The sequence below is a fragment of the Pyrgilauda ruficollis genome, unplaced genomic scaffold, assembly GCF_017590135.1.
Source record: "Pyrgilauda ruficollis isolate IOZ18807 unplaced genomic scaffold, ASM1759013v1 scaffold43, whole genome shotgun sequence".
Lineage (NCBI taxonomy): Eukaryota > Metazoa > Chordata > Aves > Passeriformes > Passeridae > Pyrgilauda > Pyrgilauda ruficollis.
This window is the reverse complement of record NW_024525823.1, coordinates 7,634,862-7,660,978: the sequence shown is the minus strand read 5'-3', so window position 1 is coordinate 7,660,978 and position 26,117 is coordinate 7,634,862. Positions and strand designations below refer to the sequence as shown.

Here is a 26,117-nt window from a genome sequence, read left to right as displayed (position 1 = left end):
TGCACAGAACAAATAGAACATTTTGTCCCCATCTTCTGAGGCAAAGATGAAGTAACAAACTTGCTGTCCAAGGTCATTACTTATCTGTCTCTGAAGAAGTAATCTCTCCCTGACAGAGTAACTAATAGTGGGGCTGCTGGAGAAGGACAAGAAATTCTCAAAAGTCAGCAAGAGCTGGTGCAAAAGTAGGGTTGAATGGAGATGGGATCTAAGCCTTTTGAACCACCCTTTGCTAATGGTGTACTGCAACCAGCTTTATGATAGAGTAGGAATAGACCTCTCTTAATCCCACATCCTCTGCAAAGCATTGTTCTAAGGTGCAGTAAGATTGTGTACTGCTGCTCTTCCTAGGAGCTTCATTCCCCTGCTCTGAAAAGTTCATCACAAAACAATTGTTCCTTAGAAACTTTAAATCACCCTGTTTTTTATCCTTGTCCCTCTGTTTCTCAGTCACAAATCCATTGAAGCCATAAAATAATAGAGAACAACGAAGAACAACAATGCTTTGAGCTACACTTAAGTTGAAATACCTGTTGTCATTTCCATTCTGTCATGCATTATATTTGATGCTCTTTGCTTCTAGATTTGAATTTGTTTTGCTTTATATCTGGATGAAAAGACAATCGAGCAGCTGAGTCACACTGCAGGAACATAATAAAAGTCTTTCTTAGCAATATGTTCTTTGAGAACTGGTGGTGTGTTAAATTATTCAGCAGTAATAGAAGATAATTTTTTTTTTTATAACTGAAGAATCATTCTATGTTCACAGATTCATTCAGATAGTGGTACCAGGTAAAATATAGTTCTTAATAATAAGGTTACTTAAGCACTCCTTAAGGACTCATGACACTTCTGTCAGGTTAGGCAAACATCTGTCAGGATGACAAAGCTGCAGTTGATTCTGCTGAAATGGGAGGTTGGTCTCAAGTAGGTTTTTAGGGGTCCCATCGGTCCTTTTTGTACAGCTGGGATACTTTTGTAATTTCCTTTGACTGTTCCTGAAATATTCTGCATGGTGTGCTGTACAAATTTTCAAATTTCAAGGTGTTTTTCTCTTGGTGGTTATGAAGATTAAAACAATGAAGAATATGTCATAATTTTCTGTCATTTTTCCATCAGTTTTTGCACCCATCAGATAAGCCAGGCAGAGTTCAATAACTATATATTGAAAATAAATACCTGTCCATTTTACCAAGTTGCATCAAAAAAACTTGGGCTCTTTAGCCAAAGCTGTTGGCTAAACCTTATCATACCATTTTTCTTTGAAATCCCACTTAATGCAAAGTATATATCTCTAAAATAAATTGTTTGACCACTGTTTCTTGTCCTGATCCGGTATTTGTAGCAGTGGAGCCTTTAAGGAAATAATTATTTGCTGTTTTGGTGGGGAGGGAAAAAAACCAACTAAAAACATTTAGCAAACATTCTAAACTTGGTCTTTCTTGTTGAATAAAAATAGTGTTGTAGCTGTTATAACAGCAAATCAGACTTGTGGGGAGAGGTGCTTGCTTTTCTTAGATGAGCTCATACAATTGATAAAAGTAGATAAGCTTCTAAGCCTGATCTGAAGTAGAGCTTTCCCCCTGTAGTTTTCCAACTGCTTTAGTTGATATAATGAAATACATTATATAAAAACAAACTTTATCTTCTTACAGGATTCTTTGGTAAATATTTTGCAAACCAGAAATTTCATATAGAGTGACCTTCATATTTACTTTGATGGAATTTCTGTTCTTTAACACTGTTCCATATGAAATAGAATTCTGGTTTTTTAAGTGTTAATAATGGAAGATGTAGTATAGGGGAGATTAAATGGTGGTAAATAGGATTTACCCTCCTCTAATCTGGACAGAACTGGTGTTTAGCTGTTTCTCCATGAGACCATGAGACAGTTGAATCTACCCATTCTTGGTTTTTAATGGTAGACCTTGTGAATAACCAAAGACTTTATTTTCCTACCAGTCTGCCAACAAGTAAGTAATATCTATTGATTTAAGGAAGAAGGTAACAGATATTTATAGCTTCTTTCAAAGGGTTTGGACTTTTTTTATCTTTCAGAATTTAAATTCAGTTTCACTGTTGTGTCCAGGATGCTTTAAAAGTACTTTTCCAAAATGCATTCATGGGGAGAAGTCTTAATTCCAGCAGTGTGCATTTGTTCAAATAGGCCACTGGAAGTGCCATCAGTTCTTGGCTATAACAGCAGAATACTTCCTAATGGAAATAGATGTTCAGGAAGGAAGATTGCTGGATCTGGAAATGCTGTTTAGAAAAGTTAATCTTCAGAATATGGTATGCTAAATTACCACCATAGGAAACCCCCCTTCTTTGAAGGAATTCTTGGTCTAAATTTTCTTCATGAAAAATTGGAGGGGAACCCCCAAAAGCCCTATTTATGTGTTTCCAGGCAACATAATAAATACTCTTCATGGAATAACCTTAAGCATGCTCAGAAGCTTGTCATATTTCTGTGGCTGAGCTGTGTTTACACAAGCTGCCTAGGTGAGATCACTTGCTTTGCAGTGTGATTGGTACGTGCCATGTTATTAGCAACTCATCTGCACGGAGATCTGGCTATTCATAAATGCCCAAATAACATCATGAGGTTACAGAAGGAGCCAAACTGCTCGTTTTTAGATCATAATCCTCTTAGGTACGTGCATTGAGGCAGGGGAACTGTGACTGATACTCTTGACGTTTCAATGAGGCAGCTGCCTGGCTACTTTCAGATGCAAGGTGGTTTTTCAGTTTTTAAGGTTCACCTCATCTTTCACGGCCCTCACAGAATGGCAATCCAATCCTTTTTAGTGTCATATTAAGATGGTAGAAACCCTAGCAAATAGGGAGACCTGGCTGTCTTACCTATGCTGACTTTGCAGCCCAAACAGAAGAAAGTACCAAGAAACCCTCCTTTTTTCAGTAGGAACTACATAAAAAGGTGATGAGCTTTTAGGAGGGATTGGTTTTGTTAAGTTTACTTCTATATCCTCAGTGAGGACTACCTGGGTATGTCATCCAGAATAAGGACTGGACCATGAAAAAATTGCTGCAAAATGAATAGTCACAAATGTATTTTGAGTGACAATATACTTTTTACTCTGAAGGATATAAAAGCATACTTATTGAATGAAAAAAATGTATTTCCTACAGGATTTTTATACAGGTTTATACAAAACAGCTGATTGAATATAAGTTCATTGAATCTCCCTAGGGCAGTTGTATATTGATGTTCTTAATTTCCACCCCAGATTTGCGTGGAGGCAATGTACTCATAAGTATTCGTGGCTTGTTTGTTTGTTTCTTAAATATTACTTCCCAGCGGAATAGCTTTCCCCTTCTGCAAGTAATATTCTGGTTATGTTTATGTAATGGTTTCTGCAATGCCTTGGAAAAAAACATAGGCTGATAAATGTCACAGATAAGTAATTGGAATATGTTTACATCATGTTTGTGGTACAGCATTGGACACACCTGAACTAGCTCTGACAGGCTGGCACAATGAGGTGAAGAACTGTGCCAGGAGATAACCTGGGTCCCAGAAGCTGCCCAGCTGTGCTGCCAAGCACTGCACTCCTGTAAAGAGCCCTTCCAGAGCCGGTGTGTGGAGCAGCTCTCTTTGGTGCTGTGTCATGGCTAAATAGCCCTTGTTCAAATCAATGGCCCAGATTCTTACAGAGCTTTTTCATAAAGCTCTTATTGTATCCTGGACAAGACCAAAGGAAGCAAATCAAATGTTAGGCTATGTTACAGGGAAGGGAAACCAAGACAAGACGTGGCATTGTACATTTTCACCTTAAATGCTCTTTGGCTTTGGCCATTTTACAAAAGGCACGTCAGAAATAGGCAACTTATGTTACCAGAATAGGCTGGGTTTTGGATGGGATGAGATGAGAAAGGATAGGGGAGGGATTAAGGACTGAAAAGAGCTAGTTTTGTGTTCCTTTCTGTTGTCTTATTCTAAGAAGTGATACATAAATTAAGAGCCATAGTAAGTCTTGGGTAAAGCAGAATATTACAGGATATTCTGAAGGCAAGAGGAAAAAAAGCCCTTAAAAACAAGTTCTCATCTCCCTCCTCCTTCTTCCAGAAATCCCCACTTGCCAATCTCCATTGTCAATATTTACACTGGTTTATATTGCAAGTGTACAGTTATAAAAGTCTTAACAGAGAACAGCAAGATTGTCAATTACATAAAGGAAGGAAAAACCTAATCATTATAGCATGCCTGGAAAGACTCTTGCAATTTGTGTCTCTTTGGTATCTGCTAAATGTAACTGGTGGAATGGCAAAAGATGATTTTTAGTGTACAGTTTGGAAAAACGGAGACCGGGAGAGTGAAGGGACAGTAGAGCTCAAAGCACTGTACAGGAATTAAATAACCCTAATGCAAAGCCCACCTCACCAGCATAAGGCAGCCTGTTTTACCCCTGCTGAGTGCCAGGAGACAGAGATAAGGTTAATCACTGTGTACAGAATTCAAGGGCACCGTTTCTTTTTGCTTTCTTATCTGTACTGACTTTTCAATTGACTTTTAATCCTTTTTACACAGCCTGTTCAAATCCCATCAACACTGTTTATAAATGGAGATTTCTTTAATAACTCAGCCTTACCAAAGCAGACAGTTTTCAAGTTGCTGCTGAATGCTGTTGTATTCATTAAATCTCTTGCCAGCTGGCCACTATTTCCTGTCATCTGAAAGGCTTTGAATCCCTCTTTGCTTTGGGACTTGACTGGTTTTGTTAAATTGTGTTAAGAGGTACTCCTGCATCATTTGTCACTGGCCTGTAGTGTTAATTGCAAAGTCGATGGTAATTTGATGTCTCTGAAAATCTCTGTGATAATTGGATGCTCTGTTGAACTTTGATTTATTTGTTCTGAAGATGAAAAATAAAAGCATTTCGATTTTCTTTTTCAGATGCTATAGATTTAATAACATACAAGGTTGTTGCTAATGCTGCAGATTTTAGAAGGAAATCGTAATAAACTCCATAGAGTAATACGAAGGCTAGTTTTTGTCTGTAACTACTGCTGTGTAAACTGCTGATGTAACCAGCTGGAATTGTCCCAAGTTTGGGTGAGTGTTTGTCCAAAGAGAGAAAACAAATACAGTAGCCACAGTGGAAGGAATAGATAGGCTACCACTTTATTTTCACATCAGATTTGTGTGTTTCTGTTTGCTAGCAGCTGTGCTTAATAATAAAACTTGCAAGTTCAATTCTACAGATTGAATCCATTTGAACAGATTATACAGCAAAACTCAGACCATTGGGAAGCATTTAGTTGCATTTTGGTCACAGACTCAGGTAAACCCATGTTTTTCCATGAAATCCCTTAATCTTAAACTTCCACTGTTTGAAACTTCAATGAAGTTGAATCACATCAAATCTCAGCCCCTAAAAGCTGATTTTAGTCTGAGAGAGATGGTTTCCACTAGTTCCTCATAGACTACACAGCAATTTACAAGGCTCCTGTCCTGGGTGAGTCCCCATACTAAGAAGGGGCTAGCTGTCCCTAAGCCCAACAAGTACAGGGATGCCTTTCCCTAGGAGTCCTTGGTTCTGGATGCTCATTCTTGCTCTCTCTGCCTAAGCCTCTGGTTTGCCATCCTCCATGTCCACAAACTGCCTTGTCTGGCTTTGCTTTCTCCCCTGTCCTTAATAATCAGTGGATCCAGCTGTCAGGCACCAGGAAGGAGTGCAGCCTGTTTTCTTCTACTTTTACATGTGCACGTGGAGAGTTTTCAACCTCTGCTTTCCTGGTTCTTCCAAGGCAGAAGTAAGTTGTAGTGTAATACCACCACAGTTAGCTGAGACAAAGCCTGTATTTATTGAACTTGTGCAAGTTTCAGCTTCATAACAAGCTCAAATTTAGATAAATTTTCCTGGACTTTGTTTTTCCTGGGGCCGACCAGATATTTTCAATCTTCAGGTGGCTTTGATACAGAGACATCATCAAAGTAATAATGAGCTCTTGCAGAGCTAGATTTTTTGTTTAATAGCAGCAACCTATAGCAGAGATGAGTCTCTTCCATAATGTGAAAGAAAGTCTGTGCAGGTGGAAGTTTAGAGGAGAACTGGGGGGCTGCTTTGGTTTTGGGGCATTGTCCTGAAACCTTAGTACACTGCTCTAGCTCCTTCGAGTTCTCATGTCATTGAAAAGCTGAGCTAGTTTGGGAACCAGTAGGGTCAGGAGAAACTGAAAACAATAAAGCAGCAGAAAACTAGCTTTTGTGTTCTAAATTTTGAGCCTCATTTTGTTGAAGGGGCCTCCTATCAGGGAAGAACATGATGTACAAGCCTTGCTGGCACGTAAGAGAGCCACACATAGGTCGATATCATCTCAATGTGAAGAGTTCTTATATCTACATTAGAATCATATTTAAGCATATTTCCATTACATAAAATAGGTCATGAACCCAGGGTTCTTCTGAAATGTCTTTCACTGTGCACTCTTCTGAGCTGCCGAGCTGTGCTTGGCTGTTCTAGTCAGTTTGGAAAAATACTGGGCAAAGGAAACAGTTGGAAAGCTATTTCACAGTATGGAACAGACGTGCCGATTCTTGGAAATGCCACTTGGAAGTTAATTGAAAACCTTTGAAGCTTTTTTTTTCTGGGTCTTTCTCCACCTACTTTTCACATAATTGCAATGCTGCTTTAATAAGTTTTCAAATTGGTTCAAGGGCATCTAAGATGGGACACTTTGCTTGGTGTAAACTGTTGTTTGTAAGCAGCAAACCGTGGAGGTCAAGCACCCTTCTACCACAGGAACCGTAGGCTTTCCAGGGTGATGTACAAATACACTTATGTAATGGCTGGGGTAGTTACCAGACTGAAAATATGTGCTGCCTCTTCAGGCACTTTGCTTAAAATCTTCAAATCAAATTTGTTGACTCTAGTTCCCTTCATGTTCCTTTCACAATGTTCTGTTAGTTACAAGCTTTCTGAGCAACTGCCCACTCCCTTTGCCCCCTGAGGCTACTGGGAACATGGGCTAAAGGTTGTAGACAGTCTGATGAGGAAGTTCATACTGGAGTCAAATGCAGCTGGGGAGCTTCTCCAACAGTTGGTGGAAGTTTTAGACGGTGAGAGGAAGAAAACATTTAGGGAGACACTGGTATAAAACACATGGGGAAAATGGGTGCAGCTGTATCCCTTCAAATCTGATTGTGACCAAAATAGCAGGATAAATGCCAATAACATTTCGTTGATACTTTGCTAGTTAACAGAGAAAACTTGAAATAAATTTGCTTTTAGAGGCTTTATTTACTGTCTGAAAACTATAATGTAAGTGCTGTTGCTCTAGTCTGTCAACAAACTTCATGAAAAAAACAGCTACTATATTCTTATATTTTATAAAAAGGTTTTAACCATACTTAGTTAAGAATTCAATAGGCTACGCAAATGCAAAATTCAATTCCTTTAAAATGGACAACTTCCATCAAGGAAGTTTGTCTAAAAAGGAGTGGAAAAGGCATTTACTTGCCAAGTCCAGGCTTCTGTTTCTGCTGCAGCTTTTTGATATTCCTGACTTTTAAATAGACTGCAGTCTTTCCCATGCTCTAGGTGCTTGGGATTGAATGTTTTTAGCTACTGTTGACTGAGAATTGTTAGCCAGTAACTCTCAATGTGAGGCTGATTGCTTTAAGACTGGCTTGGATACCTCTGTGTCCAATGTTCCTTAACATTGTACTTTTAGAAAAAAAGTTCGGCATAGTGACTTGTTTGTGGTTGTTCTCTCATTTTTTAATAGCCACATAAATGTCAACAAGCTGGCATGCAAAGCAGCATAGCAGGGTTGTAGGATAACTCTGTCCAGTACTTTTCTGTCATTCTTGTACCCAGTTAGCTTTTTAACTTAAACTCTCTCTTGGCCAGTATTCTTGTGATTCCTCTATACTCAGACCTGGATTTGTGCCATCTATCCCATACGTGCTGGTTACATATTACCGGGCAGGCCTGTCAGTGCCTGAGGATGTCCCTCTCTTGGGAAACTTGTGGCTGGTAAGGCTTTTTCAAAACAAAGGATCATTTGTTGATATGCAGAGCAACAATTCAGAGACAAGTATACTGAGCCAAAAATCTAAATGTGTGTTTTGTTTTATGTGAACGTCTGTCTTGTTATGAGGCAAAGCAGGCAATTGTGGGTTGGTTTTTTTCATCAGTGAGTACCCATGCAGAGAGCTAGTCTGTTTTTAGGACTTCATAAATAGAGCTGCTATTACCCACACACATTCCTGTCCCTTCCACCCCTGCCATCCCCTCCCCTCCTGGAAGATGGCATAGACGGGGAAAAAAGAAATTTGGTCATTTGGGGATTCTGGTGGCTGGTTACAGTCTGTAAAATGATGGCTGCATGCATACACACAGGTGTCCGATGTTTTTGGTGCAGGTACAGACCTGTTACACAAACTATACTTGGGAGGTCACTGGCAGTACCCAGTGAACTAAAATGGTTCTGGATGCACTGCAGTTACATTTCATGTTTTTTCAAAATTTGTTGATTTAACATCATCTATGCTGCCCACCTGGGCTGTGCCCACATTGCCATGCAGAAACATTCTAACTCTATCCTGCCATTTCTTTTATGGAGTTTCTCCCTGCAAACCAGCTTGCCTCTAGCTAATTTCTTCTTTCCTCTGCTTTCAGAGCAGCCTGTGTTTGAGGTTCAGAGCCGTTAGGAGAATTTGTCCAGTTGCTGTATCATGTGAAACTGGGCAAAGTCCTTCACTCCTAACATACTTGCTGTACAAGCTTATATGGGGGTTATCTTTCTTTCCTGTTCAGGTCAGCTTAGGCGTGGTCAGATGATTAATTTTGGTTGTTGTACAAGACCATTTCCCTCAGCCAGGGCAATGTATTGCCAGAAACAACCTGAAGTCTCAAGTGACTCTAGTTTAAAGCATTCCCTTCCAGCAATGTCTTGATTGTATTTCAACAAAATAATTAGAGCAGGACAGCTATTAAGAAAGTGCCTGCCTGTGTGTGTAATGCTGCATTATTGTTCTATAGCCCTGAGAAAGAATTAATTGTAGAAAATGTCCTTGCATTTAGAAGAAAGAATATAGATGATACTGTAGTGTTAACTCAGGTTCACAGGGTTTTACTTATTTATTCTTTCAGAGGAAAGAATCAGCCTCTTGTTACAAGAGGGGACTCAGGGAGCCCTCTCATTTGCCACATTTGAACCTCCCTTTCTGGTTAGTACAAGTTCTACACTTCAGCTGCTGGCTGTGGACGTGCAGACAGCAAAATGACTCCCACTAGGCTTAAGTTTAAATCTAGAGAGATGATGCTAAGGAGTTCTCTCTCATTCCTTAGCCCAAAGCCTGAATTCTGCCCTGCCAGTCAGTGGTGGTTCAAATCCTAATGCCAATCCTGACTCTGGTTTCTCTGTAAACCCCTGGTCTAGGCTCACCAAAGTGATTTCTCTGGAACTTGTCTCAGTCTTGTATGTTTTAGCCATTGTGCAGTGATCTTTGACATCTCCAGACCTATGCTTTGCCAAGTAATTCCTTATTTGCTGCAGCTCTAAAGAGTTGGCCTCTGGCCTTGTTTGCTACAATCCAAATTTGGTTTAGTCTCACCCTACCAGCTTCAGAGGAATGTGATGGGACAGATGATTTTATTTCAAGTCACATTTCACATTAAGTTATAATTTGTTACTCGAATGAAATTTACATTTACAAAAATAATGGAATTAATTATTTTTGTGGTCTCTGTCAAGAGAAGGACATCTCAGGAAGATGACAAGCACACCCTAATAAAGAGAAGTCACCATCTCTGCTGTTATTAGTAACATAGGCAAGTTAGCAAATGAACCAGAGTTTTTTGCTAACATTTTAGTTTACAGGCATCAGTGATCATTCATCAGTAGTGAAAATATGATCCAGTTCTGCCTGAGTTTTCTGCTCTGTTTTGCTGGTTTGGAATCCCTGCTGAGTGTCCAGAGGGCAGATGTCATGCTGGTGAGGAGTAGAGGGTCAGGTATGGATTTGTAGCTTCACTGACAAAATGAGAAGGTGTTTAAATGGTTATAGCTTCATATGCAGATTTATCAGCTCCTCTTTTAATCCTAGTAAAATTGTGTATGTTTAGTACAGTATGTGTGCATTTTTACCTACTTACTTTTTTTACTTACTTTACATTTGAAAATTGCTATTATTCAGGCTTCAATGGTAGCTTGATTACAAGATACTGGATTACAAGATCCTTATTCTGATAAGGAAATCTGAGAGCATTGTGTCTCCTACAGCATATCCACTGTATTTATTTTGTGTGTGGTTTCAATATGTGTGAATCTGAGGGGCTACACTGTCAGTGCTGGCCTTTCCCAAGACTTTGACAGTATCAAAGTTTCAGAATCATGGGTTTAAAATGCTGTATAGAAAGTAGGCAGGTAGGCAGTGGTAGGTGGCCTTTCATCCCTCACAACAGCAAGTGGTTGATTTAAAGTTATGATTGTAACAAACTGGATTTAAGGCTAAGTTCCAGTACTTGGTTAACTTAAAAAAAAAAAAAAAAAAAAGTAACAGTATTTGAACAGAAAGTGCTAGAATTGGTTTCAAGCCTGTTTTGAGTTAGTTGCCTTACAAATTATGCTTTTGAGAGGGTAGATGGGGGAAGGTATTAACAGTTGCATGGTTTAGATGACAGTATTGCAGACAGCAATGTTACAAAGTCCAGAAGAGTATGTGGGTTTATTCAAATCCTGAGCAGCTCAGTTGCAGAAACCTCCTGTGACTTTACAGTTGTCCTGCGGGGACCCAAAGCCTTTGTGGCCAGTGGAAAACCGCCAAGGTGGCAGTGGCAGTAGGAGGATGATAGTCCCACAGGAGCTTGGTGCCAGGCCAGTTTGTCCCAGGGGCCTTGAGGAAGCTCTCCAAGCTCTGAAGTTATGCAGGATTTAGAAGGATGCAGAAGTTGTGCTGTGTTAAACAGAGGCACGTGTACCATGTCCTTGAGGCACGTGTTGGCAGAGGCACTGCAGTTTGCTGGGGCTCATCAGAGCGGGTGTTGGCCGGCGCTGCTCACAGGGCAGGGGTTGCTCCTGATGGGCTGGGAGCCTTCTGCTCCCTGCTGTGCACCCCAGCGAGGGTCAGTGACCTCTTAACTCGCCCTAAGAGGAAGAAATGACATGTTGCTGCAAGTGGCAACATAGTAAGACCCGCTGTAGGAAATGGTATCAATTCCTGAGTAGGAGACAGGCCAGATCTTTTAGGGTTTGTAGCAGCAGGAAAGCAGTGCTTTTGTCAGTTCTTCTGATTTAGAAAGCAAAGGCCAAAAAATTATTTGTTTCAAAAATCTTAGCCATGTCTTCTGAAAATGGGAATACTGAGTCTGAATTTAAGTCTGAATTTAAACAAAACACCAATAAAATTGCCAAAAATGACAAGAAATACATTATTAATCTGGTATTTTTATGATTCTCCTCATGCAGAGGTCTTAATGGGTTTGTCTCTGAGTACAAAAGCAAAAAGACACAGATCTGATAAGAAAATGACAGGTCTGCTGTTATCTCCTTAACTTATAACAATCAGTTCTTGAATAGTACCTAGAGGATGATCTGTCTTCTTAATGGCTATCATTAAATCAGTGATGTGGGTTGCTCTTCTATGATGATGCTGTTTACTTTTGTACTTAACTTTTTGCCAAGATACTGTTCTAAAGGAGTTGATAAATCCTATATGATAGTATATTGTACTTGGCTCCATATATTAGGTAAATAAGGAGAGAGATTCAGTACAGGAACTTGCAACCCTCCTGACAACATAGGTCATTACAGACAATATAGCTTTATGGTTATTTTATTTTATTATGGATTTTTTTCCCTAATAAAGAACTGTGATGTTTTTTCCAGAATTCCCGGACTCAAAAAAATAATTGACATTATGTGGGACACAGCTAGACTGTGCAAACTGAAAATAAATGAACTGATTTTTCTTTTTTTCTTCCTGGATGCTGCTCTTAGGCACTCTGAGCATATGCCTGAAAGTGACAAGTGTAAGAAGCCATAAAACAGTTCCCCAAAGTGCAGTTACTGATAGAAGGGTTCCTGAATCTCCAGCAGTAACTGACATTATTAGTTTAGTACTATTTCACTTTATTTATCTCATTGTAAAATTAAGCTACAGATAAATAGCTGAGTCTTGAGGTACACTAAATGGCATGACATTTTGTCATATTCCATTCTTGTTGCTTGTGGTTTTGTGGGGAAAACATTGAATTTATTAAAAAAAAGAAAAAGGAAACAAAAACTAAAACACACACACAAAGAAAACACACAAAAATATCTTAGTTTTTGAATGCAGTGTGAATATAAATGACATTAAGTGGACTTGACTAATTGACAAAGCATTTTATAAACTTCTAGTTTGTTTCTTAGTGAAGCTCTGCAAAAGTAAGGTTTTTGTATGTTGTACCTGCAGAATCAAAGCAGGCATGAGCCTTGGGTCACAGTATGAAGCAATTTTCTAGAAACACACTCGAACCCCTAGGAATAAAGATGGCAAAAAGCTTCTGGTAAGATGCACTTCTGGGTTGCATGTCTGTATGTTCCAGAATATGAGAGCAGGTTTTAGATGCAACTTCTTTACAGGATGCTTGCACAGCATTTCCTGCACACTTGCTGTAGCCCCACAGCAGTGCAGCTCTGGGTCACTTGCTGTCATGGTCTCAGCCAATTCCAGTAAGCCAAGTGTAACACTCTCCTAAAGGCCTTTTCCTTCTTCCCATGTGCTTACTGTTGTGTCTTATTTCTGTCTGAAATGAGATGTATTTCACTGTCTTTTTCTTATATTTTCATATAAAGACTACTGCTCTTTATGGTACCTGGTTAAATGCAGTTAAAAAAAAAACAAAAAAAAAACCAAAAACAAAAACAAACACAGAAGCCTTAAACTCACAGAGATGATTCAGCTTGCCTTCCCTTGCTTTGAAGACATATGTTTGCATTGTATAAAGGGTTTGTTGGCAGTTGATTGCTCAGTGAGTGATAGGGACACTTCCATCCCTGCAGGACAGGCCTTCCAAGAGCATCTTCACGTGATAGTGGTGAGGCAGGGTCAGACAACATTCCAGGCAGCACAGCAAGTAAGGTACTGAATTGTCTCACTCAATCAGTCATGAGGATTAGGAGTTGCAGGAGGTTCCTAAGGGTGAATTTTCACTCAGTGGGCACATCATATTCATCGCTTTTCAGTATTCATCTTGGAGAGAAGGGGCATCAGTATAAGATGGTAGAATGTATCCCAGCTTCAAGGAGCTGTGAAATATGTTTGGCATTGGTGTGACCCAGCAGTTTGCTACTAAAGGAAAGAGAGGTGACATATTTAGGCCAAACCAGTTCTAGACAGCTGTGAGCTAAGTTTTATTTTTCTTGTCTGAACTCCAAATACACTCTCTTATTAAGGTTAAACTAGTTTTGTTTAACCTTAATGCTTATTTAGTACTGAGAGACTGCAGAGTGACTGGCAGCCCGCGGATGTTCCATTCCCCAGGGAGTGGTGACAATCTGCAGCTGGACAGTCAATCCCCTCCCTATACACCCTCTAACCATCAAAGGTTCAGAAGTGACCTCTGAGATACCCAGGTCAGCTTTGAAACTAGCTGACATAGACTTAGATTTTGGGAGAGTTGGATCTGGGGGGAATTGTTAACCTGAATATTCTTATGTGGTGTGTGAGTCTGGGGCCACCTCAGAACAGCAGCAGCAGAACCCACAGCCAGCCAGACAAACAACTTTGATAGGTCAGCTGCTCCCTATCAGCCTAGGAAGAGCTGTGTACCCTCATAAAAAAGGGGAAGGATAATCTGGTAAAACACTCTTTCAATCTTCTAAGCTTTAGATATGCATCTTTAATCTACCTATTTACAGTAGTCTTAGAAGCCATACTTCTGTTTTTGTGTCCTTGCCAAAGCATGAATAATCTCAAGATCTAAACTTCTTCTAGCTCCCTAAATTAAACTTTGTACTTCTGCTACCTAATAGCTGCAGAACAGAATGTTAAATTTGGATAAGCCGTGCTGACATTAAAAACAAAACAACTTGTGGTTTAGATGTGGGAGTGAGCTGTAGATATATTAAAGGTAGAAATTACCAGAAGAAGGACTCTTTGGGAGCAGTAAGAGTCCTAAGTGATGAACCAAATAGTTCAGGAAACAAATAAAACCACTGAAGTTCTTGCAGCTTGGTGAGTTCAAGTCAGTCAATTGTGATAACTGCTCAGGTGAAACAAAGGAGTCTCACAGCCTATTGCAGCTCTGAGAGAAAAGATGTCTTTGGTGGGAAATACAGTGGGCTAGGAATGAATGACCTGATTTATAATTGCTCACAAACCAGCATGATCACTTTCAAGTTGTTTGCCCATTAATGCTGAAGATATGGCCATTAAGAAAGCAGAGAAAGCAGCATTTAGGCAGGGTCTAGAAATAGAAAACCAGCATTTCAAGGACAGATAAGGTTTGAAGAAAAGACAATAAATCTAATATATGAATAGGGTAGAATGTTTGGTCTTATACAACCTTAATCCTAAAGACTACAAAAGGAAAGCTTCTGTCTATTGGTCTAAATTTATCTCCTGATGTGGCCTATTATCAGCTCTCCATTCTAATAAACAACTTGTTTTTGTTGTTATTATAAAAGTATCAGGTGTAGTGACATTCCTAAAGGGTTGATCCTTTTTGACACATACAGCAAGAATTTAGATTGTACAAAGAATACAGTTTATTCTCCTCCCTAGAACTGTGTGTACCTATTCTAATAATAGAATGAGTTTTTAAAAATCAGACTATCAAATTAAGGTTAAATAAAGATGAATGCTTTCAAATACTGGCCATGGGTTTTTTTACTTGCATGCTACAATGATACATTCTTCTATTTAATTTAAATTCTTTCATCACTGTAATGAATGGTTTGAGTCCTGTGCCATATTGTTATCATGATAAAGATTTTTGCTGTTTGAGAAATAACAAATGTATAATCAAGGGATAGAAGAGATTAACAGACACATGTGAAATTTGTTATGAAAAGGGTAGTGGCTGTGGACAGCAAAGAATGAGAGGAATCCACAGGGAAATGTTCATAGTGGCCAGTGTGGGGCTGCTTAGTCATTGCTGAAACACCTGGTGACTTCATTAAGGCACCATATTAGGTGGAGCTTAAACTAACACAAATCAGCTCATAGCCCCAAAGAATTACCTGGTTTTAGTTGTAAATGTTCCAGGGAAAGAATCATCTGATCATCCTCCAAGATACTAATTTGATGTCCAGGGCATTGCAATAACTGGCATTTCAAATGCTCCTGCCTGGATGGCTTTTCTGTGGAAAGAATTTAAGATCTAGGTTTGCCAGTTCTTTGGAGTCATATGTTTGTGCTGAACTTGACTCAAAAAGTTGCCCTATTGGGCTGAAACAGAACTGTTTCAACTTAAAGCAGCGAAGTGCAGACATTTTTTGTTTGCAGGATTAGGCTTTTCACACTGTAGCTAATTGGTCTCATTTTAGCTTCCCCAGGGCTTTTCTTTAAATGTAGCAATAAGGAAAAATTGCATTTCTGATAACTTAGAGTGCACAGATGTTAAATGCCAACCTCTATGGATATGCTTGCTATGAAGGAGTGTGCTTCCATGCTGTAGGTGGTGTTTGCTTTGACTATATCTCATGCACTCTTTCTGGGTGAAAGGAAGCCGGTATCTATCGATATTTTCATGTTAAACATCTGTTGTGTTTTCCCGTAGGAGCATTTCACTAGATCTCTGTTTACTTGCACTGATACATGGTCAAACATACTGTTGTGTTTCCCCAGGGGAACGCTCCACTTATGCAAACCAAGCCATGGATCTGTCCCCCTGTTCCCTAGCTGCACTGCGGTTTGCACTCATCAGTGCCCAAGTGAGCTCTGTGCCATATTCTGTTATGAAATTGCTCATGTAATTGGTCATACTAGCTCACAAATACAAATAATTTGAGTCTGATTTCTAGATGAGCAGGGGGCTCAGGTTTGTGTGGGCTCTTTGGTCTGGAGGAGTTGCACTTTGGAAACACTTGTATGAGGACTGGGGTGGAGAAAGACCTTGCAGCAAACTGGGGGTGATGGGATTCTGCTAAGGCAGAGGCATACCTGGGGCCTGAGCAGGGCTTGTGTACTCTGGCCATATGGGAGAGCTTTTAAGTCCATTATTACTTGTTTGCTGTGGCTGTGCAACTTCCTTTTCCCCTTTGTACACAGTTTTTCTGACATGCTGTCACTGTCTCCATCTCTCCTAACAGAGAAAGCGGAGAGCGCGATACAATTTCCTACCTTCTGTTGTTGAGTTGGTTGTTTAAAGAGAGAGAATTTCCCTTGGACGATGCCAGAAAAGAATCTGTATCTGCCAAGGTTCTTTGTATAGAAACAACTGTTAATATAAACAGGCTTCCTCACAAATACCCAGGCAGTACAAATGACCACAGTGGGACAAAACCACTTTGCAAGCGAGGGAGTTCTGCCCCTCCTCCCGCACCCCTTCTTCCAAGGGTATTAACCAGTTCATTGAAGGGGATGACCATTTGTCTGTCATCCAGGGAGGCATCTTGTATTTCAGCTTTCAGGTAATTTCTCTCCCTTTCAATAGTTTTTGTGAGTGCAAGTCAGTTCTCTGCCCGTGTTGGAAGAGGAGCCCATGCCACCTTTTTGTTGTACCCTGGCCTGAAGTAAGGAAGCAAGCAGTGGGAATTAAACACTGTTCTTCATTAGTTTATTTTATTAGCTCATAAAATGTCATCTTCTCTGCCAGTATTGCTCCATGCTTCTGTTGAGCATTTTATAAAGTGCAAGTAGTTAAGGACACTCAGTTTCTTCTGGAGAAACTTAGCAGCTTCAAGCCAAGGCCCCAAATAAGGATGGAGCTGTGGTACTTGGGCATCTCTAGGTAATTTAACCTTATAACTGCTACTAAGCCTTCAGCAGTAGAGTATCCCTTGGTTCTCCAACGTTAATTGCATGACCCAGAGGTGTGGTGGTATTTGAAAACTGGACAGGAAAGAAAGCCTTTAAGGCTCCAGAATTAGAGATGTGCAGAAGTGCTTCCTTGCGTCATGTTGCCATGTTCCCCTGCCAGCACTGTCCTCAGTGTTTTCTGCATTTAGCTGCTAGTTTGATAACAGGAACAGCTTGTGTGCAATTTTGCAGTGTTCAGTTTTACATTTAACAGAAGTGTAAAGTTCAGTGCCGTGGAATTTCCCTGCTTGTTGTTAAGATAACTTGGTACAGCTGAAAAATGCACAGCCTGAATTGTAGGCAGAAGCCTTCCTCCCCCAGGTGAGTATGTTTAGAGGTTCAGAGCTGTCCTGGCCCTTCTCCCATGAAAACTGCAATAGAAGATCTCCTCTTGGGATCTACAATATTTTATTTTAATTCAAATTATTTGAAGTAAAACTATCTAACAGAATATAGCTTTATAGCTCTTATAATGTTGTGAAAGAAAAAAGAAGTAAAAATCACATGGGCCAGCTCAGGGACTTGTTTCTTTTGAAATAACTGATGATATAAAATCCCAGACCAAAAGAGGTGGGAGATGCGAGGCATCTGGCAGAGTTTGCAGTCCTGGGGGGTCGGCAGGCGCAGCACAGCCTGCTGCAAACAAAGGCCGAGTGTTTTGCTGATACGATTGCAAAACATATGTTTGCCCAGGACTGTTATGATCTTGGGAATAGGCAGGAGGCCAGATTTCTGCAGCAGCAGCGCACTTAGTCACACAAATATCTGCAAAATGTGAACCTCCTGCGATTTCTCGGTTTAAAAGCCGTAATTATTCTGTTGCTTAAAGAGAAGGTAGAAACTCTTGCATAAGGAACACGAGAGGGAGGCGGAGAGCATCGTCCAAGGAGCGTCTCGGGGCCGGGGAGGAGAGCGGAACGGAGCCGAGGGGTCGGGGGCTCCAGGCTGTCCTGCCGGGCCGGGGTGCACTGGACGGGGGCTGCCGCCTCTTGTGCCCCCGCCCGGGGCATTTGGTGCCACTCCCGGGCACAGGGAGCGGCCGCGGGGTCGCAGCGAGCGCCGGTCCCCGGCGGGGCAGTGCCCGGCTGCGGGAGCGGCGAGCCCGGCCCAGCCCGCAGCGCCGGCCGGATGGTGGCGAGGCCGGGCCGGCAGCAGCAGGTACGCGCGGGTGGCCGGGGTGCCCCGCCGCTGTCCCCGCGGCGCTGAGGCCCCAGGGGCGGGGGTCTCTCTCCTCGGGTGCATCCCCCCGAGAAATCCCTGCTGGAAGGGGGGACGGGGGCTCGGGCAGCCCCCTGCGGATGATCCGCGGGGCTGAGGAGGCAGCAGCGGCGTTTCCCCGCGGGCTCCTCGCTCGGAGGGTGTCGTTCGGGGGTTCGCAGGTCCTGCTCAGCCGCGGGACAAGCAGCTGCTGCCTGCAGTGACAGTGCAGATGCTGTCGCTGTGCTCCGCGACGCCCCTGCTCCCAGGAGGGCTGTGTTCCGCTGGTGTGTGTGGTAACCGGGTGCCTCTGCAGAGTTCTCGGGCTCGTCCAGGTGGTTTTTGCCTCGGAATTGCCCGGCTTGTACGTCGTTCTTGCATAGATTTGGATTATCCTTTTGAAACAGTAAGGCTGCTCTTTTGTTTCTCAGGAGAAGAGCGGGCTGTAATTATAAACAAATGCAAGTCAAGAGCATTATTTTGGGCAGGAACAAACCTGCTGATTTGGATCTCTCTTGTAAATTTCTTAGTGTCACCACATTAAGATTCTTCTTTTAAAGGAAAATTTTAAATCCTCAGAAGGATTTAAATCCTCAGTAGGTTGCGGCAGAGCCTGTTTTGTATTCATTCGAAATCCTTCGCCCTTTAACGCTTTCTCTTTCATTACAGAAGTGCCATATTAAAAAAGCAAGGCACTAATCATTGAAAGTCAGCCTCAGTTTCAGTGAGCTCATATCAGAAGTAAATTGGGTTGTGGACTCTAGGCAGTTGTGTCACAAAACCGCTTCAGGAAGAGCTGTTAATGCTGAGTAAGAGCAGGTAGCACATAGGTAGGCACCTTGAGACTGCTGTAGCTGGACCTGCTTGTACCTAGAAAATGACCAGAGAAGAGGTGCTGGAGAAGGAGACAGAGGAGTCTGGGCTTTGCTTTCATTCCTGCCATTGTGAACAAGGTGTGTGATCTTGGACACACTCTCCCTTGCCTTGATTTCAGTCTTGAATCAAGTCACATAAACTAGATGGGGATGTTTTTAAAATCAGGCATTTCAAAGGACTTTGCGATATTCAGAGAAATTATAATGAAATTAAAGTAATTTACATTTTAAATTCATGTAAGAACATACTCTATATGAAAGAGGAACAGTTCAGCATTTGCCATGCTCTAATTCCAGTGAAGAGTGGTAGGTCTGTGTAACAAAGCGCTTTGTAACACAGGGGGAGTACTTGTTCCCAGTTCTTTAAATCCGTACAAGTGGAGACATGTCTGTTGCTTCAGCTGAATGACAGTCTGAAATACCCAGCAAACAGAACGAGTGCAAAAATTTAAAGTACATGAGCATTTCTAGGATAATTTTTTTCTGCATTTTAATGTGAATCAAGATTTGTTTGGGAAAGCCACAACAATTGCAGCTACTTCAGGATTAGATAAACAAATAAAATAGGAAAAATAGCCAGCTCTGCATAGCCCCACATTTAGAAAAGATGTAGGAAAAGAAATATATTTAATCACCACTCTTTGTTCTTAATTCCCTCTTTCCTAAAAGTTTTCTGACCAGTATGGAAACTACAGTAGCAGAACTGAAAATACAGTTTTTAAGCTGAGTATGTATCAGCTTGGGGACAGCTTGTCCTGTGGGGCCAGTTGTGCAGTCCTTGTTGTTAAGGTCCTAAACAAGGAAACTCTACTTGTAGCCTCAGTGTCACCAGCAGTGAGGTTTTGCTGTCGGTGGCCTTTAAAGGGGAAGTAGGAACCAGACAGTTCACAGTGAGCGCAGCAGCAGGAGCAGCATGAAGCCTCTTAGACTGGTAAGTGCCAAGTCTCCCTTGGAAATGCTGCACAACCTTCTTGGACACTTATATGCTTAGGAGCATTTCATCCTCTAAGCTTATAAATACCCTAAATGGGTATTTTTAATGTCCATGCTTCACGTGTTCATCATATTATGCTAAGTTGAATTTTTCAGCACAGGCGTGCTGGAGGAGTTAATTCTACCAGGAGATTGTGTTGAAGAGTTTTTAATTCACCGTTCATTGTGCCTTTCTTAACCTTAAGCTTGGGTAGGAAAGCACTTAGATTATGTAAAATGATGACTGGTTATCTAGAAAAAATGTTACCTCCAAAAAATTCACCTAAATCTCATTTCCCTTCTCTGGTTCATTACATTAGATTGTTTTATATTGTATTATGGGGTGTGATTTTCATATAGTTTTGTTTGAATCTAGCAGGAATTAGTGCTTAATCATGACATAGATGATTTAGATAAAGATGTTCATTCAAATGTAGTTTAGTGAAGTAAATTGATAATTATAATTTTACTTTGCCTGTGGCTTGTCTATGATAAAATGTTCCCTTTGCCATTTCGAGAAGGCCTAAGTAAGTACATAAATAAGTCTTTCTGGTAGATACAAATCTGGTAGACTTGATAGTGGTACTGACTGCACTTGAGGGGAGCAAAATGACTCACTGTGCTAACACCAGGGAAGCAGTCTGAGTGAGCATTGTGGATCATAGCTCATCAGTCCTGAATGACTGAAAATTAGCAGTTTGGTAGCAGTCCCCAGATTCACTGGACAAAACTACCATTGAATTTTGGGAGAGGTTTTGTGATAAGGGACAGAGCTCTAGCTGCAAGGAGCCAGCAGTGAGGGACCAACAAGGATCTGGAAAAGCATTTTAGACATACAATGGAGGAAGAACTGTAGCTTAGGTTAGATAGCTGTTCCTGTTCCAGAGGCTCTGTGACCTGGCTTGTAGCTTAGTTCTGTTTTCAGTGTTTCTAGGTGAAATTTCTGATACTGTGTGTCTGCTTAGACTGTGACTTTTCTTTTAAGAGATTCAGAACAAAAGCAGATGATGTTCTCTTACTAGCAGAGGTAATGTGTGTTGTACTGTTAGTGTTTACAAACCTCTTTTACACTATTGCAGTTCAATTTTTTATCTCAGGATTTTATATAAATTTGACAGGAATGAGGTTCCTGTCAAGAAGCTTAAAAAAGTTAACCACAAAATTGGGCTGGATCAACAGCTGTAAGATACAGAAAAGCTCTACATTGTGTGAATTCACATGTTTGAGGTTTTAGAGTGGTCTTCTCTGAGCATGTATGTGCAGGCAGTATGGACTTTTTGGTCTAGTTGTCCTTGTGGAGTTGGATGTGCTAATTGAGCCAGACTGGTGAGAGTAAGTAGTGACTGGGAAGTATATAATTAAGCTTGCAGAGTTGTCTCATTAACTTTTCTGTCTCAGCTCTGCAGTGCTGTTTCTTGGTGTAAATTTGCATAAAGCATTTCCTGGCTGAGAAGTCTCTGAACAGACCCACAGTCTGATAGTTCGGGCATTAGCCTGTGACTTCAGAGATCTCAGCTCAAGCCACCAGTCTCATGTAGCAGCTTCTCTAAGATGTGTAGCATTTCCATTTCTGAGGGATTTTTTTTCTCCTAGATTGGAGATAATGTACTTGTCCTACCTCACAGGAATCTTGCATTATCTAAATGCATGAGATGTGATGTTGGGCTGATATGGCAATGGTGAGGGATGTGTAGATTGAGAAATGATGGGTAGCTGGTGAGCATAGTTCCCATGGAAATCATAATAGTGGCTGTACAGAAATACAAGTTACATTAGATAAGGGGGAAGAGGAGGCTTTTCCTGTGTTTTTCGAGGTTGTTTCTGTCAACGTAGCAATACAGCACTTACCTGGCTAAAGTCTTGCTTTTCAGGCAAGGTATCTCTGGAAAGTGAGCAGTGGAGTGGATTGCCATCCAGCAAGGCCCACCTCCTTCCATTAGCTTGAAATTCTGGGTGTTCCACCCTTGGTGCTCAGCTTTGCAGCCACCTGAGTTTTATGTTCTGGCTTTGAAGATGGAGTGCGTCTGATGTATCACCATCATCATTATTGTTATTATTGTTATTGTTATTATTTATTTGCACCTAAAGCCTCACTTGTGGTTGGCTTTCTGCTGAGCTTTGAGCTGTATTCAGCTGCAGTTTCTAGACTGAATGAAAGTGGTGTGGTGAGGTTGGCAAACAGGAGGAAAGCAGCCAGGAGAAGTTGATGCAGAGAATGTGTCACTAAGTAGGTCACTTTGGTGTGCAATTCCATGGTCTGGAATCACATAAAAGTTGCTTACACTTACGGAATAACCAAAAAGAATACAGGCTTTTTTCCAGCTGCTGCTTGTCCTAGACACAACTGCCTCACCAAGTGCTTGGTGGTGCTTTAAGAGAAGGGTGCAGGAGAGAGATGAAGTGGTGTGTCTGGTCAGGATGCAGGTCTTGCCTTCGAGAGAGAGAGTGTTGCTCCCTGACTTGAGTGTATTTGGAAGATGGAGGTTTAGTGAAGGGTATCATGAAGCATAGAAATACATTCAGGACAAAGGAGAGATTCACTAGGACTGTTTGGAGAACTATTATTACTGTGATATTGCATATTTGAAATGCTGGAATGCTGGAAGCACACAGCTATTTCTGAAGTACTAGGAGAACTTGATTAAATGCTGCTTCCGAAAAAGAGAGAAAGATAGTTTTTGAAAAAAGGTCTGCCATAGCTTGTAACTGAAGAGCAAGATTTCAAAAGGCTTCTACTTGGTCAGGTTTTACACAGCTCTCATGACTGTGTTAAGCATGCCCCTCATGGCAAGTTGCTTCTGTTCTCAGCACCCTCTGGAAGAAACCCCCATTTTGCAGACGGGACACAGGGTCATCTTCACAGCTCGGTTGTTATGTCTCAGTCACAACACAGCCTTGACCTCAAGCTTCTCAAGTACTAGGCTGGTGCCATGATATCAGGGGGATGATCCCTCTCCTGATGGAAAACAAAACAACCCATTTAATCGTTAAAAAACCTCTTAAGTCACTTTGCAGTGAGGGTTTGGATGGTTGAGTATATAACCTGTTACATGCTGTGTAATTGTAAGTTTGACCTCTGTATGCTTTAATAAACAGAAGTGTATTGATTGTGATGTATTTTAGATTGTGAAGCAAAATACACTAGCAGTCTGCTGATCTCAGATTCTTAAATCTGGGTTTGGGGTTTTTTTTCTTCCTCTAACTGTTCTGGGAAAAGGAAAAACTGAAAAATAGTTGTTCAAGAATTAAACTTCAAGGTATTTGTCTTGGAGGGCCTGATCTGGCAAACTGCAGACATCTGCTAAATTAAATCCTGTTTACAATTTAAAAGATCTCTCTTTTTGCTTGCTGTTGTTTGGCTCTGTTTCTCGAGTGTAGTTCTAGCCAAAATAAGAAGCTCTGCTGAAGTTTTAAAGAGAGATGTTGATAAATTCCATCCTACAAGTGCCATTGCTTGGCTGACAGGCAAAATTTGCTTGTGTGTGGGACCCATAGCAGGAAAAAGCGACACTGAAGGGAAAAAGCGAAAAGATATTTGTAAGAGATGCCCTTTGATCTTATTTTATCCAAGTAAGACTTGAGAAATGAAGGCATCTGACTTTGGGATTTGACTGTCAGAGTCTAAAGAGTTTGGCACTTGCCACTTAGGCCTGCACTCATTATTTCCAGCTCTCTGAAGCTGTTATTTAGTCTTAGGAGAAAGTTCAGGAAACAGTAACTGATTAATAAAATTGCTTCTCGTACAGTGAAACTCATGCAAATAGAAACCTCAGCTAAAGAGAAAAAAAAGTGCAGTAGTGAGTGCAACCAGTATTTCATATTTATAACAGCCTTTACCTATGTGGGGAAAATGTGGCAAAGTTAACAACTGCATTGGGCAGGCAGCTCTTGGGGCATCGTACGTTCTGAGGCCTGGACCAGTTGAAGGTGCCCCTCTGTCTGTGTGGCCTGAACTGGCTCAGTCCTTGGTATTTATTCATCTAAACCTGCTTGAGAAGTTGGTATCATCACAAAATGAGTGGGTTTGGCTATGGAACAGAGGCAATGCATATGTTCTAAAAGGTGGTTGGGAAAGAGGGCACAGGTAAGGAGCCCAAACCATTAGTTTATATAATGCCTAGTGTTTAGCACTCAGCTCCATCCTCAGCTTTCATCCCAGATCTCCCCCCGTCTGTAAGAGTGCCATGCCAGCAGCTGGCAGGGCTCCCACCTTTCCTGGGGAAGCCAAGCTGCTCACTGGGGAGTAATCCCCTCAGGAGAGCTGGTTTGCAGCGAGTGCCATGGACATGGCAGAGGAGCCTCTGCAGCGATGGCATGGGGGGCATGTGTGAAAGTGTGAGGTGAGGCCATGGCCTGCTTTGGTACCTGTCCCCTGGAACCTGCTGTGCCCTCAGCTGCTCTGTGCTAGAGAGGCTGCCCTGGCACACACGGCTCCCCCCTTCCAAAGGGAACGGTGTTAATGGGCAGGACACACATGCACCCAAGTCTTCTACGTATTTGCTCCTTGGCTGCAGGAAAGGCCCAGGCTGCCACAGGCGTGTCAGAAGGCTTCATCTGGCTGAAGGAGAGGACAAGTAGGGAACTGCCAGGGTCATCCAGCCTCCACCTTCCCTGCAAGGACTTGGCTGCTGCTGTTCTGATGGAGCAAATTCCCCTCCCTCCCTCTTTCCCTGTAAATGTGAATAGCTTTTTATCCTATCTTGAAAAAAAAGCAGATGCAAATGTAGATCAGGTACTTTCAGCAGTTTAAGTGCTCTTTGAGGTTGGGAAGAAGAAATCTGATTAGGGTTACAGCTGTTTCATTTCCTGACAGATGCACAGGGTGTTGTGTGCTGGCGAACTGCGGATGTACACACACAGCAGCCTCGTTTTGTATCAGTGGCATAACCACACAGCAGCCGGCATGTTCGGAACTCCTTGTCCTGGACACCCTGCCAAAATATGCTTTATGCAGAATTTTCTGTGAACCAGCCTGTAGTGTGTTTGTGTGTGTGTGTGTGCATGCATATAAATTTGTGTGTGTTTTCTTTGGTTGACAGGGTCTTTGTTGTTGAACTTTTTGTCGCGGGAGTGGGGCAGTGTGCTGTAAACAAGCACAGCTAATTATAAAGCACTTGTATAAAAAAATGATTTGCATTTGTACAAACAGTACAAGTGCCTGTGCAAAAGTACCACAAGTACCCAAATAAGCCCAGCTCTGAATGGAGAGAACTCTTTTCTTTCCTGCAACCACAGCTAAAAAGCTGTTTATAACTAAATGCTGAGGTGGTGTAATTTTCTTTTCTAGGAACTTGGAATAAGAATTCCTAGACCACTGGGACACGGACCAAGCAGATTCATCCCTGAGAAGGAGGTGTGGTAGTGTTTTCAAGTACATAGTGAACTTTATGCTTTTAAGGAACATCATTTTAGTAGTAGCCCACATTAGTTTCAGGACAGCTGCTGATCTGCAAAACATTTTCAGCAGTGATCACATTCAGTCCTGAGACTTTGGCCACAGTTCTAGTGTACAGAACAGTGAGAGCCTTGGGGAGCTTTGGAATAGTTATGACCCCTCCCATGCTGCTATCTAGTATGAGAGAAACCCAATACTGTTTCCTTGTGAACATCCGGATGTAATTTCCTACTGGTCCACAAGGTACCTGCCCCTCTGCTCTGGGATTGCTTTTTCTTGAGCTGCCTCTACCACTCTGAAGAATCTGAGAAGGTTCAGAGTGCTTTGGATGAGCATTTCTGCTGCTTCTCTCCTGATTGTCTGGTAAGAGAATTTGGAGCAGAGGAAAAGTTAGTAATATGGCTGTGGTTTTCTAGGAATTTTAGTCTTTTTCAATTTCCTTTTTTTTTCTCTTTTGTCATCTTAGCCAGCTTTCTGCTTCTTTCCCTCTTTTTCCCATAGTAAAAGTGATGATTCAATTGGCTTTTAGTTATAATTAACTAAGATCAGCCTGGGGTTTTCAAGAAAGTGAAGGTGAGGCAGTTAAAAATGAGCAGTCATCATTGTAATAGAGAGAGACTAAAGCCAAAAATCTCCTTTTGCTGATATAACCACTTGTGATCTCCTAAATGAGAGGTATTACAGGGATTTAATGTGCCTTATG

The 26,117-nt window shown here is 41.5% G+C and overlaps 1 protein-coding gene across 5 annotated transcripts in view; it reads left to right on the top strand.

Moving 5' to 3' along the window:
• Positions 1 to 26,117, top strand: part of SESN1 (sestrin 1) — a 77,704-nt gene that overhangs the window by 42,873 nt on the left and 8,714 nt on the right. For 2 of the 5 annotated variants that reach the window (XM_041478035.1, XM_041478038.1), the window contains exon 2: positions 25,307 to 25,372. In XM_041478035.1, coding sequence (XP_041333969.1) covers positions 25,307 to 25,372 — 66 coding nt within the window. Of the gene's footprint in view, positions 1 to 18,052; positions 18,134 to 25,306; positions 25,373 to 25,657; positions 25,778 to 26,117 lie in introns of those variants that run through there. The other 3 variants (XM_041478039.1, XM_041478034.1, XM_041478036.1) reach the window with 3 other exon arrangements.